General features: G+C 44.4%; 2 protein-coding genes across 5 annotated transcripts in view; both read right to left on the bottom strand.

Annotated features, from left to right (window-relative positions):
• The window catches only part of LOC142933449 (protein FAM3C), a 3,595-nt gene extending 2,993 nt beyond the window's left edge, over window positions 1–602 (bottom strand). The window contains exon 1 of the mRNA XM_076077567.1: window positions 524–602. Coding sequence (XP_075933682.1) covers window positions 524–602 — 79 coding nt within the window. The remainder of the gene's footprint in view (window positions 1–523) is intronic.
• A 3,654-nt stretch (window positions 603–4,256) lies between these two features.
• LOC142933433 (uncharacterized) lies at window positions 4,257–18,429 on the bottom strand. Of its 4 annotated transcripts, XR_012947589.1 has the most exons (14): window positions 17,894–18,429; window positions 17,686–17,779; window positions 17,103–17,190; window positions 14,124–14,448; window positions 13,939–14,032; window positions 12,008–12,095; window positions 10,482–10,788; window positions 10,099–10,192; window positions 9,891–9,978; window positions 7,437–7,755; window positions 6,763–6,880; window positions 6,088–6,175; window positions 4,975–5,709; window positions 4,257–4,897 (listed from the first exon to the last, which is right to left on the bottom strand). XR_012947589.1 is itself a non-coding variant. In XM_076077540.1 (13 exons), exons 1-13 carry the CDS (start codon window positions 17,952–17,954, stop codon window positions 5,140–5,142), a joined length of 2,334 nt encoding a protein of 777 aa, XP_075933655.1. In that variant the 5' UTR covers window positions 17,955–18,429; the 3' UTR covers window positions 4,257–5,139. The 4 variants fall into 4 exon arrangements, 3 of the variants coding, with proteins under 3 accessions (XP_075933655.1, XP_075933656.1, XP_075933657.1); XM_076077540.1 differs by having other exon boundaries at window positions 4,257–5,709; XM_076077541.1 differs by having other exon boundaries at window positions 4,257–5,709; window positions 6,763–6,856; window positions 17,894–18,428.
• Between the last annotated feature and the right edge of the window lie 120 nt (window positions 18,430–18,549).

An 18,549-nucleotide genomic window follows, 5' to 3' on the forward strand; every position in this document is an offset into this window, starting at 1 on the left:
TCAGTTAAAATAAATCTGCTGCAGCATAAATCACACATTAAGGTTCAGCTGAAGCCTCATATTTACTTCAGAGTTCTTCCAATTAAAAGTGAGAATCTTCCAAAGTAGGAAGTAAGTATTTTGTTTTCACCAAGATCATCTCTTCTATGTTTAACTAGAAAATTCATCTTTATGCAGACGATACTGTATTATAGTGATGATGTAACCAAGTACATTTACTCAAGTACTCTACAGTACAAATTTGAGGTACTTTTACTTTACTTCAGTACTTTCTTGTCTTCCACTACATCTCAGAGGTACAGTACATATTGTACTTTTTGTGTCTTTCTGAAGGAGTTGCAGCTGAACTGACATTATTTAAGCAGAGTACATGAAGCCTGATTAATTTAACTTCCACTGGTCGTATCAAAGAAGATTCTACAAATATACTATGTAGTAAATGTATATTATCAAAACAATCAGAAAAATGTCTCCAATAAGAACACATTGATAGCAGAACTCAGGACTGAGCTGTCAAAAGTACCGTTGAAAGCTTTGGATGAGCTGCTGGTTTTCTGCAGGATTAGAGCCATGACAACAGCCGCTGTCACCAAAACCAGCATGATCCATAAAACCTCTGCAGGAGACAGAGACAAACAGAGACAAAGAGAGACAAAGGGCGACAAAGGAAGACATGGGGAGACAAACGGAGACAAACAAAGACACCAAACATCAGACTGCAGCTCCACCAGTCGGACCAGATCTCAACAGAACGGAGGAGCTCAGACTCCAGTCGAACCGGTTTCGTGAGTTTCAAATGAGTATGTTGGATATAAATAAATGAAGAAGAGAGAGAAGATCTTCTTCTTTCTTGTGAGATAATACTGAATAGTTTTACTTCTTCAGACCTCTAAAAACTACTTGATTAAACATTGTTTTAAAGGTTCATGGGACAAAAAAAGGTTGGCAACTAGAATGATGGATTTCATTTTTAACTTAATTCTAAAAATGATGGAAGAATATATTTTATGTATGTGAAGAACTTAAAGTTTATTATAATCGGCGTGTTTGAAGTCTGTCTCGTCACAAACAATCTTTGGTAAAAATATTAATTGAGTCTATTATTATTATTATATATATATATTCCTGTATTATCGTCTATTTTACACTTCATCTCATATTGTTGGCTTCACAGTTAATTTAATGTGAATTTAACGACTTTCTTAAAACACATTTATACATTATTCACATATAGCTGAAATAGGTTTAACTGTGACGCTGTGTCAACCCGACACTGATCATCATTCTTAATCATTAAATCAAATACTAAAACAATATATATTTAAATGATAAAGAAAGTATGACACCTTCATGTGTTTATTAGTAACAATCAATAAGAAAGTAACCCTGTTATAAAACACACACACACACACGGACACAGAAAACTTACTTCCTTTGAAGTTTGATCGTATTGCCATTTTTGTTTTTCCTGTTAAAAAAGAGCAGGTCAGAGTACTTAAATTACACATAAAGGGAGCAACTGACAATTGTTTTGTCTGAAGGTATGAATTCAGATCCCTCGTTTTGTCTGACGGTATGAATTCAGATCCCTCGTTTTGTCTGAAGGTATGAATTCAGATCCCTCGTTTTGTCTGACGGTATGAATTCAGATCCCTCGTTTTGTCTGAAGGTATGAATTCAGATCCCTCGTTTTGTCTGAAGGTATGAATTCAGATCCCTCGTTTTGTCTGAAGGTATGAATTCAGATCCCTCGTTTTGTCTGAAGGTATGAATTCAGATCCCTCGTTTTGTCTGAAACCCAAAAACATTCAGTTTGTCAAATCTTCACTTTGGAGCTCAAATTATTTAGTTATCAGATCTGTCACTTGACAAATGGATTAATTTACTTTGGTTCAGCTCGAGTTGCAACACAAGTGCAGAAAAATACAAATGAAAAGTTGGCGTTCATAATTTTCCATAAAATATCTACAAAATTAAAGCTATAATTTCTCAGAGCTGAAAGTAACAAAGTCTTGTTTCTTCCAACGAACACAAAGATATTCAGTTTACCATCGAATAACTATACAACATATCTACATATACATCTATAGATATCCATATCTCTAGATAGATAGATGTACAGATATAACGATGTAAAAGAGAGACAAGAGGAAACTGGAAACAGAAAACATTTGACAAAAGATTAATTTTCTACTGAATAATAGTAAATTTGAAGTAAAGTAGTAAGTAAAATGTACCTCAGAAGTGTATGTGATCCAGTATTTGAACAGCTGTACTTCCTAAAGAACAGCGAACACCTGTGCAGGTGTCTTCTCTCAGCTCCTCACTACTTATTGGCTCTGGTTGTACACAAACACCAGAATAAATGAAAGGAACAGAGAAGTGAACTGACCTACTCTGTGAACATGTCTCTCTGACGATGACGGCTCTGAGTGAGTCTTTGGGAGGCATTCAAATGCCGGAGATAAAACCTGCACATCCTGTTCCGCCTCCCTGAGTTACAACCTGCTGCACCCAGAGTCCACATCGCTCACCTGGTGACGAGGCCATAATGTGAATGATTCATAGCTAAGTTATATTATGAAAAGTAAACGCACCGCTCAACACTCTGAAATATGAGTTTAATCATAAACAAGTTCTTCATCTGGGTTTTAATTTGTTTAAAATATAAAATGGAAGAGCATCGTGCTGATTAATAAGAATTATTAAACTAATTACTTCATGATAACTTACTTTCATGGATGGATCACTCAACAGGCTCAGGGGCCCCTCTGGACTTCACCTGCAAAATATCACTTGAAGAGACAAGAACCAACCAGGAAAAGAGACGCAAAACAACCACAAAGAGACTCAAAATGACCACAAAGAGACTCAAAACAACTACATCTTTTGTTGCTGAGCTGAAACTCAAAACACACTTGGAAAAACAAACTGCAGCAGCAGCTGAAACAATCTTGTGACTTTTAGAGAGATTATCGTCAGTGTTTCATTGAAATTCTGCCCTCAGCTTCATGACCATCTCATCACACTCCTCCCGGTGACTACTGGACCTTTACATTTATGTAGAACAGCTTTACTTTACAACAGCTTATTGATCTGAACCAGCAGCAGTAGATCTCATTTCATTTCAGTGTGAATATCTGATGCATTGATGCAGATCCACACTTTGTCATTTAACCATCACATTAATGTGAGTTCTGGTTCATTTACTGGAAGCTACGACATCAGACACTCCTTTAGAAAATACATTTACAGACAAACAGATGGCCTTTGGTCTGCAGACTCAACACTGTTCTTTATGTTTCAGACACATTCAGAGTTTAGCTTTTCTGTCACACTTATTGTGCAAAAATGTTTTGATTCTTCGTTTGTTTCCTGGAGCTTTCTGCTGAAGCCTCAAAAATCAAACATGAGGAGAGAACTTCCACCAATCAGGGTTTGTGTTTAAAAGCAGACTTCTGTTCGTCTGTCTCGCTCTTAAATAAGTTGAGTTCATTGTTAAATAATCTTCACACAAAGTTCACATCTTTACCCTCAACTTTTCAACGATCAGAAATCAATCAGCCTCGTTTATGTGAAACACAAATGACAAATCTCCTTTTATATTTAAATAAACTGAATCATTTAGTTTGACAAAATGAAACACTTGAAGAGAAACAGCGAATCTTCAAGACTGAGAATCAAACTGAGGAATTTGGGGCATTTCTGCTTAAAACGACTGGAAATAAAATGAAACTAAATGATTGTTAATGTCTATTAATGTTGATCAACATGAATCCCTTTACTTCATGTCTGTATGAGTACGATTGTTAAACCTGTGTGAGATAAACATATCGTTTGTTTTCATGGTGCGTCACTTTAAATGTTGCCACCACAAGGAATTGTGGGTCGGCATCATCTACTTTCCTTTGGTAAAGGAAGGTCCAGTGTTTCCTATGCTAAAGGAGATAAGGAAGGAAGCATCAAACCACCTTTCCTCAGCATTTAGAGGATTGATAACCCTGATAAAAACTCAGATAAGGCAACATTTGACTTATTAACAATTATTAATAGTTTATTTAAATAGAGGAAACATCTATAAGCGTGTTGTTCTCTGTAGCGTCCATGTTGTTTCCACCTGAAGACTTAAAGCTCATGAACACACCGAAGTCAGGAGAACCACATCAGAGGAGCACCTGAACGCACCATTAGGGCCAAAGTATGAAAGTGGAGAAAATATCAAAATAAAGCAAACACAACACCAACAGAGACAAACATCGTGATAATGAAACGTTTTAATCTCATGTCGTACAAACGAGAGAAAGAGAAAAGTTCACTTCAGTCTTTGTTTGGAGGAAAAATTTAAAATCTCAGACGGAAATTCTTTATCTGTCCAACATTCAGAAGAGCAAGAAGTGACATCACGAGAGGACCAAACGAAGCTCGGTCTGCCGTCACCTCTAAAATAAAAACAATAGAAAAATAACTTCTTGTAAATAAATACAAAAAACTGGGAGGAGCCCAAAAAGAAACACTTGAATGCACATCAGAGTTTGTTTATGGATCTGGTTCCTCCTCCTTTGTTTAGGCTCCACGTCCAAAGTGGTCTACGCCTCAGCTTAGTCTACGTACGGTGGTGCTCAATGTCCCAGTTTAGTCTACGTAGGGTGGTGGATTTTTTTCGGTCTTTTGTCATGAACGTGTGAAATATTAAAGTTCAGGATGAACAAGCTTCGCCTCCTCCGCCTCAGAAGGAGCCCTGCCAACACCAACCTGGAGTGGGAGGAGCTACTCGAACCTCCTCTGATTAAAACCACGTCTACGTGAGGAGCTCAGGAGGTCCAGACTAGAACCGGACCGAGTAGTCAGCCAGCGATATTAGTTCAGATCCGTCCGTATCCGTGTGTTGATAGTTCAGCTGTAAAGAGGTTCCACTTTAAAGAAACTAAGGGATCTGCATCCAGATTGTTAAAAGACAACAAGTCCACATCCTACCTTAAACCAGGACCAGGTCTTCAGTTCACTGTGCAGCTCTCCTGTTGAAAACCAGGACCAGCTCTGTGTGGAGACAGACCACGTCCAGGTCCACACCTCCTCCTCTGTAGTCCCGTGGTCCACCACGGACCAGGATGTCTGTACGGGAGGACGGTCCACGCGGGTCTACATGAGGGCGTTGAGGTGTCCGGAGTGACCCACAGAGTTCAGCATCAGGGCTCTCTGGTCCAGCACCTCCCGGTCCCGGCCCAGCGAGGCCCTCTCCTGCTCCACCATGGCTCGGTCTCTCTCCACCGCCACCCTCTCCCTCTCTAACCACAGCCGCTCCGCCTGCACCGCCGCCCTCTCTCTCTCCACCGCCGCTCGGTCTCTCTCCACCATCTCCCTCTCTCTCTCCACCGCCACTCGGTCTCTCTCCACCACCTCCCACTCCCTCTCCAGTCCTCCCAGTGGGCCCTCGCACACCTCAGAATCACGCTGGTTCTGCTCGCCGCCACCGGAGTCGCCGAACGCCTCCTGCACGTAGTCCGAGGAGGTGGTGGGGGGAGGAGGGGGAGGGTGGGACCTGTGTCTGGGGGCGGGGGAGGGGTGGTCGTCATCATGGATGACGGGGGCGAGGAGGGGGGCGCTGGCCGTCAGGCGGCCCTCCATCGCTTCATTCATCAGCTGGAACCACGGCCAGGAGGAGGTGCTGTCTGCTACGTTCTCCATACCAACAGGAGGATACTTCAGGTCCTACAGAGGAGGACCGAGAGAGGGTGGAATAGGAGCAGGATGAGGAGAAGGAGCAAGAGAAGCGGGAAAGAAAGAGAGAGGAGAGGTGAAGAGAGAGATGAGGTGGAAAGAGAGAAGGAGGAGGAAAGAGGGGAAGAGGGGAGAGAAAGGGGAGGAGAAGACAGAGGAAACATAAAAAAGGAAGAGCTTTCACAAATACTCACTAGAGCACTACATGTGGATTAATCCGCCGCTGAAAATAGTCCCAAACAAAGTCTCTAAAAACTACAGTGAGCAGCTGTTTTACTGATGAAACTACAGTAGGAACCAATGAGACACAGACAGGAAGTCAGACTGCATTGAGGGACGGACCAACATGTTGTTGTTTAATGAACAAACCTTGTATCTCCTCTTCAGATTGTCCCATTTCTTTGCCATCTGGTAGGTGGAGACTTTCCCCTGCAGCCCGAGCTCCTTCAGGATGGCTCTGAGAGATGGAATATAGACACAGGCTGTCTGTCTGCACCCACGGGCTGTCTGCCTGCACCCACGGGCTGTCTGTCTGCACCCACGGGCTGTCTGCCTGCACCCACGGGCTGTCTGCCTGCACCCACGGGCTGTCTGTCTGCACCCACGGGCTGTCTGCCTGCACCCACGGGCTGTCTGTCTGCACCCACGGGCTGTCTGTCTGCACCCACGGGCTGTCTGTCTGCACCCACGGGCTGTCTGCCTGCACCCACGGGCTGTCTGCCTGCACCCACGGGCTGTCTGTCTGCACCCACGGGCTGTCTGCCTGCACCCACGGGCTGTCTGCCTGCACCCACGGGCTGTCTGTCTGCACCCACGGGCTGTCTGCCTGCACCCACGGGCTGTCTGTCTGCACCCACGGGCTGTCTGTCTGCACCCACGGGCTGTCTGTCTGCACCCACGGGCTGTCTGTCTGCACCCACGGGCTGTCTGTCTGCACCCACGGGCTGTCTGCCTGCACCCACGGGCTGTCTGTCTGCACCCACGGGCTGTCTGTCGACTGTATTTGCACCGTGTTGCTCTATCATATCAAAGACAGCGTCTTACTTCCAGGCAGCTTTGGCAGCGTTCCTCCTCCCGGTGAACAGAGCCTCGTTAGCAGCTCTGAGTTGGATCATCCTCCTGGTGTCCTGGTCCGTCACTGTGGGAGACGGACAGCAGACGGCTGCTAAATGTGAGCCTTCAATTCACCTTTATTTCATAAAGACACTACTTTAACTAAGAGCAATACACACTGGTGGTCTGTGCTTAGAGCTGCGACCAACAATGATTTCATACTATTGAATAATCGGCCAATTATTTTTGGGGATTAATCTTTTGGTTTAAAACAACGTGACGTCTTCAGATGTCTTGTTTTGAAATATCTACAGTTCAATAAACTGCTTTGGAACACTTTTACATTTGAATGCAAAACAGACATTTTATGCAAAAAGAGCTCTTTTTATTTAATAATGTGTCAGCAGATTTCCAAATTCAGGTGCTGGAATCTGAACTGAAAAAAGTGGATAATCTTCGGTCGATTGACTAATATTCATCTTCACAACCTCTGACAGTACAGATGAACTAACGCTGATTACCAAAACCAGAGACACAAACTAAAACACAAGCTGTTAGTGAAAAGAGGTAAAGTAATCTATAATCTATATCAATATAAAGAAGAATAAAACACGATAAAACCTTCCAGTCACGACTCATTCACACTGATAAAGAAGTCCTCTCACTTTTATAGGACAGGTCCGAGGGCGTGGAACACTCCTCTCCACTGGCGTCGATGTAGGTCACGTTCCCGTCCGACTCGGCGGCGTCGACGCCCACCGTGTTCTCCAGCTCCGACACGCCGCTCCTCTCCGTCATCAGACAGTCTCTGTCGGGGGGAGGAGACGACACGAAGACGCCGTCCTCCTCGCTGCTCCACACGGGCGCCACTCGGGGAGCTTTCCCCGCCAGACGTCCCTCCAGAGCGTCGTTCATCAGCTGGAACCAGGGCCAGGAGGCCGGGTTGGTCTGGCCCTCCATCCCCCGAGGAGGAAACTTCAGGTCCTGGAAGAACAAACACGTCTTCACAACATTTTCTATTTGACCCTCTGAACCCCGAATGGAAAAGCAAGTTTTCTTCAAACAATCGCCAAAACTACACCGTTTATTTCAACCAGAAGCTGTAAAAAACTTCATTATGGTCCGATTTCATCTTTCTGACAGAAGTGAACACAGAGCAGAGAGGAGAGGAGAGAGGAGGAGGGAAGGAGGAGAGGAGGGGAGGGGAGAGAAGAGGAGGGGAGGAGGGGAGGAGAGAGGAGAGAAGAGGAGGAGAGGAGGAGAGAGGAGAGAAGAGGAGGGGAGGAGGAGAGAAGAGGAGGAGAGGAGGGAAGGAGAAGACGAGAGAGGAGATATTATATATATATATATATATATATATATATATATATATATATATATATATATATATATATATATATATATATATATATACATATATATATATATACATATATATACATCATATACAGGTGCTGGTCATATAATTAGAATATCATCAAAAAGTTGATTTATTTCACTAATTCCATTCAAAAAGTGAAACTTGTCTATTATATTCATTCATTACACACAGACTGATATATTTCAAATGTTTATTTCTTTTAATTTTGATGATTATAACTGACAACTAAGGAAAATCCCAAATTCAGTATCTCAGAAAATTAGAATATTGTGAAAAGGTTCAATATTGAAGACCCCTGGTGCCACACTCTAATCAGCTAATTAACTCAAAACACCTGCAAAGGCCTTTAAATGGTCTCTCAGTCTAGTTCTGTAGGCTACACAATCATGGGGAAGACTGCTGACTTGACAGTTGTCCAAAAGACGACCATTGACACCTTGCACAAGGAGGGCAAGACACAAAAGGTCATTGCAAAAGAGGCTGGCTGTTCACAGAGCTCTGTGTCCAAGCACATTAATAGAGAGGCGAAGGGAAGGAAAAGATGTGGTAGAAAAAAGTGTACAAGCAATAGGGATAACCGCACCCTGGAGAGGATTGTGAAACAAAACCCATTCAAAAATGTGGGGGAGATTCAGAAAGAGTGGACTGCAGCTGGAGTCAGTGCTTCAAGAACCACTACGCACAGACGTATGCAAGACATGGGTTTCAGCTGTCGCATTCCTTGTGTCAAGCCACTCTTGAACAACAGACAGCGTCAGAAGCGTCTCGCCTGGGCTAAAGACAAAAAGGACTGGACTGCTGCTGAGTGGTCCAAAGTTATGTTCTCTGATGAAAGTCCATTTTGCATTTCCTTTGGAAATCAGGGTCCCAGAGTCTGGAGGAAGAGAGGAGAGACACACAATCCACGTTGCTTGAGGTCCAGTGTAAAGTTTCCACAGTCAGTGATGGTTTGGGGTGCCATGTCATCTGCTGGTGTTGGTCCACTGTGTTTTCTGAGGTCCAAGGTCAACGCAGCCGTATACCAGGAAGTTTTAGAGCACTTCATGCTTCCTGCTGCTGACCAACTTTATGGAGATGCAGATTTCATTTTCCAACAGGACTTGGCACCTGCACACAGTGCCAAAGCAACCAGTACCTGGTTTAAGGACCATGGTATCCCTGTTCTTAATTGGCCAGCAAACTCGCCTGACCTTAACCCCATAGAACATCTATGGGGTATTGTGAAGAGGATGATGCGAAATGCCAGACCCAACAATGCAGAAGAGCTGAAGGCCACTATCAGAGCAACCTGGGCTCTCATAACACCTGAGCAGTGCCACAGACTGATCGACTCCATGCCACGCCGCATTGCTGCAGTAATTCAGGCAAAAGGAGCCCCAACTACTTTTATTTTGAAAATCAAGACCACAGAGAGTAAAGTGACGGAAGAAAAAAACAAAATAAAAAGCCCAGAGGATGGAAAATGAAATCGATTATCAAAACTAGATCTGGCTCCGCCCACAATCACAGCTACATTTTATGTTCCCATAACAAGTGATTCTAACTGTCAGCAGACGCCCTATAACCATCTAATGGACGTCAGTATATTTATTATTATTACGACTTCTTTACCAATAAAACATTCACATCTCAGACGTCACAAGCGAACCCAAAGGTCAGTGTTGTTGTGGACGTTTCTCAGCTGATCTCATCTGAACAGGTAGACTAACAGCACAGGTGAGACGGGGCAGGTCGTCACCTTGAACTTGGTCTTCAGGTTGTCCCACTTCTTGGCGACCTGGTCCGGTGTGATCTTCCCCGTCAGACCCATCTCCTTCACTATCCCCCTGTGGACAAACTCATTACTGACATGACACCAGGACTCGTCACTATGTAGGCCTCAGGTACAGCTGGATGAGGATTATACCCCCCCCCCCCAGTCCAGATCAGACGTTGTGCTCCTTTACCTCCAGGCCGGCTTGGCCGTGTTCCTCCTCCCCGTGAACAGAGACTCGTTAGCAGCTCGTAGCTCAATGAGTCGCCTGGTGTCGTCTTCCGTCACTGGGATGGAGGTCAGAGGTCAGGAACTCAATAAATCTCATCACTTTAACGTCAATGACTCAGTCAGCGAGAGTAGTTTACTGCACTACAGCTCTTAAAGGGACAGTGTGTTTCATAGAGATGGCCATCTTGAACCGGCTCGAGGGAGACTTTCAGGTTTTTACATAATCTACAGGAAGTACACGCGCACGTTGTTGTAATCTGAACTCTCACCACTAGATGTCCCTGAACGCCACACACTGCTCCTTTAAGTACAGTTCTGAGGCTTCATGCTCCTCTACATGCTCACGTTTATAGGTGAACTCGGCCATCCGCTGCAGATCCCCCAGAGACGCCGATCCGTTCTTGTCCTCGTTGTCGACCAGCAGGTCCATCTCCGACTCCGTCAGGAACTCGGCCATCCCCCCCCGGCTGCGGCGGGCTCTCTTCTTGGGCGCCGGCGACAGCGGCTCGCAGTCCTCGTCCTCGTCCTCTACGATGGGCGTGAGGATGGGCGCCGCCCCGGTGAAGCGGCCCTCCATGGCGTCGTTCATCCGGTAGAACCAGGGCCAGGAGCTCGGGTTGGTCTCCACGCCTCGGGCGGGAAACTTCAGCTCCTGGTAGAGACAGAAAGTTCTACAGATCGTCCACAGAGGGACCTTATCCTCCTGTCGACACTCTGCCTCTGCCACCGGCACCACTGACTCACACCCACGCCGCCGCTCCTCCATCAAACCTTCAACCCTTTAATGTTACGTTTGAAGGTCTGGTCACAAGCTGGGACTAACGTGGAAACATCAGGCCTCATGCAGGAACCTCTGTAGGTCAAGATGCACTGAAAAAGCTCCTGAAACAGCAGTTTAGAAGTAAACTAATGTTTTAAATAAAGAGTGTTGAGACCGCTTCACTACCGCGTTCACATGTTCAGAGCTTCAAATGAGAGCAAAGCTGCAGATCTTTCCCCAGAGGAAAGAAATACATCATTCATTATTCATCATAATACTACTGCTGCTGCTTTCAGGAATCAGAATGTGTTTTCTGAATGTGATCCCTGCAGAGCTCCACAGGAGCATCAGTCATCTCAAACCTCTGAACTCACTCGTTTATATCTGTTCTTCTCTCCACTTCTACAGACCGACGTATTGATGTTGATGCATTTTTGAGAATAATTGACGGTTGCAAGCAACTCAACAAAAAGTCACCGAGACATTGTATGTTCATCAAGTTTATATCTGGCGTATACTTGGACATGTACGTGTTCAGAATGTATTCATCTATTTGAATCTCCCCGTTATTTGACCGAATCATTTATTCTTCATCGGTTCATTTGATGGCGATGTGTTGTTCCTGGTTTGATGTGTGTGAGAGGATCTGTAAGTTCTGTAGAATGAAGCCAATGAATCATCAGAAGAGTCGATAGTCGGATCATGTTTCCAGCTTCAGTGTGAAACGTTTGATGGTTTCTCACGTTGAAGATCTTTCTGGTTTTTAAACTGCTGCTCAGACTTCAGACGAGGAGCTAAAATGTTGCTGGATTAATGTTTGATTGATGAATAGATGACCACGCCCTCATCCTTCGCATAATCGATACGCCCAAAATAAATCTTATGTTTGTCATCCAAGATAATAAAATAATAAAAAGTGCTTCAGAAGTCAGGGCCTGAAAGGATGAGCTACTTTCTGGACTGTGATTCGTATGAATTACAGTAAAGTTACTGTTGAACTGCTAACGCAGTGGTTCCTGCATGAAGCCCAGAGTCTCCTGAACAGAGGCGTCACTGTGAGTCTTGGATCGGTGGTCTGAGGAGCTGCAGGAGGTCTAGACCTTGGACCTACCTTGTATCTCCTCTTCAGGTTGTCCCACTTCTTGGCCAACTGATCGGTGGTCAGCTTCCCCTGCAGACCGAGCTCGTACAGGATGGATCTGAGAGGAAGAACCGCACTCGGGATGAGGACTGGGACGGGTTTCATGACGTCAGTCTTAAAATAATACTTGTATACGTCAATAAATCATTGTTCTCCTATTTTACAACAGAAAACACGGAAGTTAAACTGATTGTTCTAAATCAGATTCACCCTTTTTTAACTGATGAGTCAGCGATTATTCCAGAGGTCTGATCATCAGCAGAGCTGCACCGATGAGTCGACCAACACAAAACATTCTCTTTAAGCAAAAGCACCGGAAATGTGTTTTCCAGCTTCTCAAATGTGTGAATTCGCTGCTTTTCTGCCGAAGAACAGAATCTACTCTGGTTAGAACACGAAGACATCGTTATAATCAACACGTTCAATCCATTTAAAATCTTTGTCAAATACATCATATGTGCAGACTTTGACCTGAGGGGATTACCCACAATTCATAGCAATGTGGCATGTGACCAGTGGAAACCGGAGACAAAAGAAAAAACTACATTTAAAAAGGTAAACAAAGAGGACGTGCTTCATGTCGGGTGATTCAAACATACACGAAACATGAAAGATTAAAGATTAAAGATAGAAACGTGAACGATAGAAACATGAAAGATTAAAGATAGAAACATGAACGATAGAAACATTAAAGATTAAAGATAGAAACATGAACGATAGAAACATTAAAGATTAAAGATAGAAACATGAACGATAGAAACATTAAAGATTAAAGATAGAAACATGAACGATAGAAACATTAAAGATTAAAGATAGAAACATGAAAGATTAAAGATAGAAACGTGAACGATAGAAACGTGAAAGATAGAAACGTGAAAAACACAAAAGCAGGGATAATATTCATCAAATGGAACCAGCTGTTCCATTGTAATTTTCTATACTATATAACGATATACTTCACTTGTTTTATCACTAAGAGTGTTCAATCTATCCAAATACAGCAGTTTGGCTTCATTTTGAGAGCCTGGATCCTCTCTGAGCCGGTTTCTGTCTCTGATCCATGGGACTTTCTCGGCTGAATTCCAGTTGCTCTGTGTGTATGTGGACCATCATTGGTCGATTTCAGTCAATGTACCCTCCTTCGACACGTCAGAGCCTATAGAATTGAGTAGGGATAACGTGATGTTGATTGATAGACTCGTTAGCCAGTCAAAATCAAAACCGCACCGTCCCTCGCGGAGCATAAAATTTGCTACGCCGAAAGTCAAATCGTCCCCCTCCCCCGTACCCTGCCTTATAAAAGCCCCCTGTCATCACGGAGACACACAGTATATATGTAGAACAGTTTTTTAAACTCCAGAACGGGGAAATTATGGCTTTGTCTTCATGATTCAGCGTAAAGGTGAGGAGCTTTATGATTATTAGCGGTGAAGCGGTGTGTTCTTCTGGTGCTTGTTGGCTGTATCTCTGTAATGGTTTCACTGAGAGCAATTCTGAAGATATCTCTGGAATCTGTGATGAATTCTCTTGCTTTCTGATACCTCGGTTGTCCGTGTTAGCCTTTAGCTTTGTGTTGGTAGCTTTGTCCGAAGTGCGTAGCTCGCGGAGTCATGGCGAAAAATACGTGATATTGTGGTACATCTTCTAGTTGATGATATTGGTTTGTGTATAATTGTGTTTGCAGCGTGTAAAATGGCTTACATGATATTATTGCCCAGAATCTCTTCGTTAAGTGGGTATATAACGTGTGTAACATTCATTATATTCGTTTCTGAGAAGTGCATTGTACGACACGCTGTACGCTAAACTTTCTCCGTAGCCCCCCCCCTGGGGGGGCTCTCGGGTGAGGAAGATTAAGAGTCTGGACCGTAAGAGTCTGGACCCGGTGCAGGTTAACTCACCTCCAGGCCGGTTTGGCTGAGTGTTTCCTGCCGGTGAAGAGAGCTTCGTTTGCAGCTCTAAGTTTGATCATTCGTTCCGTCTCTGGTTCGGTCACTGTGAACGAGGAACAAACAGAGAAACAGACGGTTCAGAAGGAAGAAATGATTCACGTGATCTTAAACCCGCTGTGTTAAAAAAAAACTACTTTTATAGGAGCACTCGCTCATCCTCCTCCAGCCCATGGGGACCCCCTCAGCGGGAGCAGCATCGGCGCGGGACGTCCCGTGGTCCTCGGCAGCCTCCTGAGCCACCGTGTCCTCCATCTCCGTCTTGATGAGGAACTCCAGGATGTCGGTGTTCTCCTGGTTGTGGTTGGACTGGTTGCTGCTGCTGCAGCGGGGCTCCGGGCTCAGCACCAGGTTGCTGTTGTAGAGGCGACCGTGCATGGCTTCGTCCATGATGTGGAACCAGGGCCACGACTCCACCACCCCCCCGATGTGGTCCTGGCCCTGATAAGGCTGCTTCAGATCCTGGAAAGACACACAGCCAGACTTAAGAGACACCTTGTCCCTTTGAATGTGGTTTAACTGATCCAGGCTAAAACAATCCTGTTGTTTAAAGAGTCTGGACCTTTAAAGAGTATTCTAGACCTTTAAAGGGTCTGGACCTTATATAGTCTGGACCTTAAAGGGTCTGGACCTTAAAAGGTCTGGACCTTAAAGAGTCTGGACCTTAAAGAGACCTTAAAGAGTCTGGACCTTAAAGATGCTAGACCTTAAAAAGTCTGGACCTTAAAGAGTCTGGACCTAAAAGAGGCTGGACCTTAAAGAGGCTAGACCTTAAAGAGGCTAGACCTTAAATAGTCTTGACCTTAAAGAGGCTAGACCTTAAAGAGTCTGGACCTTAAAGAGACTAGACCTTAAAAAGGCTAGACCTTAAAGAGGCTGGACCTTAAAGAGGCTAGACCTTAAATAGTCTGGACCTTAAAGAGGCTAGACCTTAAAGAGTCTGGACCTTAAAGAGACTAGACCTTAAAGAGACTGGACCTTAAAGAGGCTGGACCTTAAAGAGGCTAGACCTTAAAGAGGCTAGACCTTAAAGAGTCTGGACCTTAAAGAGGCTAGACCTTAAAGAGGCTGGACCTTAAAGAGGCTAGACCTTAAAGAGGCTGGACCTTAAAGAGGCTAGACCTTAAAGAGGCTAGACCTTAAATAGTCTGGACCTTAAAGAGGCTGGACCTTAAAGAGTCTGGACCTTAAAGAGACTAGACCTTAAAGAGACTAGACCTTAAAGAGTCTGGACCTTAAAGAGGCTAGACCTTAAAGAGGCTAGACCTTAAAGAGTCTGGACCTTAAAGAGGCTGGACCTTAAAGAGGCTAGACCTTAAAGAGTCTGGACCTTAAAGAGTCTGGACCTTAAAGAGACTAGACCTTAAAGAGTCTGGACCTTAAAGAGTCTGGACCTTAAAGAGTCTGGACCTTAAAGAGGCTGGACCTTAAAGAGGCTAGACATTAAAGAGGCTAGACATTAAAGAGTCTGGACCTTAAAGAGGCTAGACCTTAAAGATGCTAGACCTTAAAGAGGCTAGACCTTAAAGAGGCTAGACCTTAAAGAGGCTAGACCTTAAAGAGTCTGGACCTTAAAGAGACTGGACCTTAAAGAGTCTGGACCTTAAAGAGACTGGACCTTAAAGAGACTGGACCTTAAAGAGACTGGACCTTAAAGAGGCTAGACCTTAAAGAGGCTAGACCTTAAAGAGTCTGGACCTTAAAGAGGCTAGACCTTAAAGAGGCTAGACCTTAAAGAGTCTGGACCTTAAAGAGTCTGGACCTTAAAGAGGCTAGACCTTAAAGAGGCTAGACCTTAAAGAGTCTGGACCTTAAAGAGTCTGGACCTTAAAGAGGCTAGACCTTAAAGAGTCTGGACCTTAAAGAGTCTGGACCTTAAAGAGACTAGACCTTAAAGAGTCTGGACCTTAAAGAGTCTGGACCTTAAAGAGTCTGGACCTTAAAGAGGCTGGACCTTAAAGAGTCTGGACCTTAAAGAGTCTGGACCTTAAAGAGGCTAGACATTAAAGAGTCTGGACCTTAAAGAGGCTAGACCTTAAAGATGCTAGACCTTAAAGAGGCTAGACCTTAAAGAGGCTAGACCTTAAAGAGTCTGGACCTTAAAGAGTCTGGACCTTAAAGAGACTGGACCTTAAAGAGTCTGGACCTTAAAGAGACTGGACCTTAAAGAGACTGGACCTTAAAGAGTCTGGACCTTAAAGAGGCTAGACCTTAAAGAGGCTAGACCTTAAAGAGTCTGGACCTTAAAGAGGCTAGACCTTAAAGAGGCTAGACCTTAAAGAGGCTAGACCTTAAAGAGTCTGGACCTTAAAGAGTCTGGACCTTAAAGAGTCTAGACCTTAAAGAGGCTAGACCTTAAAGAGTCTGGACCTTAAAGAGTCTGGACTTTAAAGAGACTAGACCTTAAAGAGGCTGGACCTTAAAGAGGCTAGACCTTAAAGAGTCTGGACCTTAAAGAGTCTGGACCTTAAAGAGGCTAGACCTTAAAGAGTCTGGACCTTAAAGAGGCTAGACCTTAAAGAGGCTAGACCTTAAAGAGTCTGGACCTTAAAGAGTCTGGACTTTAAAGAGACTAGACCTTAAAGAGGCTGGACCTTAAAGAGGCTAGACCTTAAAGAGTCTGGACCTTAAAGAGTCTGGACCTTAAAGAGGCTAGACCTTAAAGAGTCTGGACCTTAAAGAGTCTAGACCTTAAAGAGGCTAGACCTTAAAGAGTCTGGACCTTAAAGAGTCTGGACTTTAAAGAGACTAGACCTTAAAGAGGCTGGACCTTAAAGAGGCTAGACCTTAAAGAGTCTGGACCTTAAAGAGTCTGGACCTTAAAGAGGCTAGACCTTAAAGAGGCTAGACCTTAAAGAGTCTGGACCTTAAAGAGTCTGGACCTTAAAGAGTCTGGACCTTAAAGAGGCTGGACCTTAAAGAGGCTGGACCTTAAAGAGGCTGGACCTTAAAGAGTCTGGACCTTAAAGAGTCTGGACCTTAAAGAGTCTGGACCTAGTACCACTAGTATTAATGAATGGTTTATCAGCATTAATCAGACTAACTAATATTCATGTGTCTAAATACGTTCTGCTGCTTCAGATAAACAAACAGACGGTTGTGAATAAATTCATCACCTTGTATTTCGTTCGCAGGTTGTCCCATTTTTTGGCGATCTGGTCAGCTGTGAGTTTCCCCTCCAGACCGAGGCCCTTTAGGATGGTGCTGAGGACGAAGAGAGAGAGGAGGAAGAAGAAGAGAGAGGAAGAAGATAGAGGAGCAGGAAGAGAGAGGAAGAAGATAGAGGAGCAGGAAGAGAGAGGAAGAAGAAGAGAGGAGGAAGAAGAAGAGGAAGAGAGGAGGAAGAAGAAGAGAGAGGAGGAAGAAGAAGAAGAGAGGAGGAAGAAGAAGAGGAAGAGAGGAGGAAGAAGAAGAGAGAGGAGGAAGAAGAAGAAGAGAGGAGGAAGAAGAGAGAGGAAGAAGAAGAGAGAGGAAGAAGATAGAGGAGCAGGAAGAGAGAGGAAGAAGAAGAGAGGAGGAAGAAGAAGAGAGGAGGAAGAAGAAGAGAGAGGAAGAAGATAGAGGAGCAGGAAGCGAGAGGAAGAAGAGAGGAAGAACAAGCAGCAGGAAGTAGAAGTAGAAAGTGGCATGAAAACACAATATTAAAGTACAAGTGCCTCATATTTGAGGTACAGTGTTTGAGTTAATGTTGTTTGTTACCTCCACGCTATCTTGGCTGAGTTCCTTTTCCCCGTGAACAGAGACTCGTTGGACGCCCTGAACTCTATCAGCCTCTTCACATCCTCCTCAGTCACTGCAGAGAGGTCACAGGTCAGGGTCAAGCTCATCTGATGCATGAGTTTAGGAACAGAGGACACTTGGAACAGAAGACACCGGGAACAGAGGACACCGGGAACAGATTACTTACTTTTATAGGAGTTTTCTGAGAACTGTGGCAGCGGATTCAGGACTGACTCCATTGTGATCATTGAAGAAGAGAAGGTCTGAAACTGACTCCTGGGGCAGCTAGGAAAGGAAGGAAGGAAGTTTTCTGGCACCACCAGGCCTGATGCTAACTAACTAACAGGTTACATGTCACTAACAGGACTAACTAACAGGTTAGTGTTAGTTAGTAACACTAGTTGAGCGCTATTACTTAGTGCATCCTGCAGGTTCTACCGGTTCTGTTTCTCCCGAAGCTAACCGTTAGAAGAAGCAGGCTGCTAGCTAGCGTTAGCTTAAAGGCAGCTAACCTACTAAACAACAAACAGACACGGGGCCGGATTTCCCGCCACACAACAACACCGGTTTCCGGTAGCTCGTGTTGTTCTGTACGTCCGGTGTTCTCCCGTTATTATTGTGCTCCATCGTCTCTGTGAGTGAATACAGCGGTAAATAAAGAGCCGTTAAACGTTTCCTCTGCTCGGTTGGGTTTAGGGTGCGCTCGATTAACAGCGCCCGAGAACTGGCTTCCGTCAGGTGACCTGCACAGCTGGGGGGGGGGGGGGGCGGGGTTACACGTACAAACATTCTTGTAAAATATTTTTTATTTTTTCTGAATTCTTGAAGCACCACAAAAAAAAT

The sequence above is a fragment of the Anarhichas minor genome, unplaced genomic scaffold (genome assembly GCF_050575085.1).
Source record: "Anarhichas minor isolate MPS153535 unplaced genomic scaffold, ASM5057508v1 ptg000061l, whole genome shotgun sequence".
NCBI lineage: Eukaryota > Metazoa > Chordata > Actinopteri > Perciformes > Anarhichadidae > Anarhichas > Anarhichas minor.

Excerpts from the sequence above, each read along its gene's own strand:
- LOC142933433 (XM_076077540.1), bottom strand. The coding sequence starts at position 17,954 with ATGATCACAATGGAGTCAGTCCTGAATCCGCTGCCACAGTTCTCAGAA. Across the intron at positions 14,033-14,123 it reads GAGCGAGTGCTCCTATAAAA|TGACCGAACCAGAGACGGAA; the intron begins GTAGTTTTTTTT and ends CCTCGTTCACAG. Across the intron at positions 6,176-6,762 it reads GCTGCCAAAGCTGCCTGGAA|AGCCATCCTGAAGGAGCTCG; the intron begins GTAAGACGCTGT and ends TCCATCTCTCAG.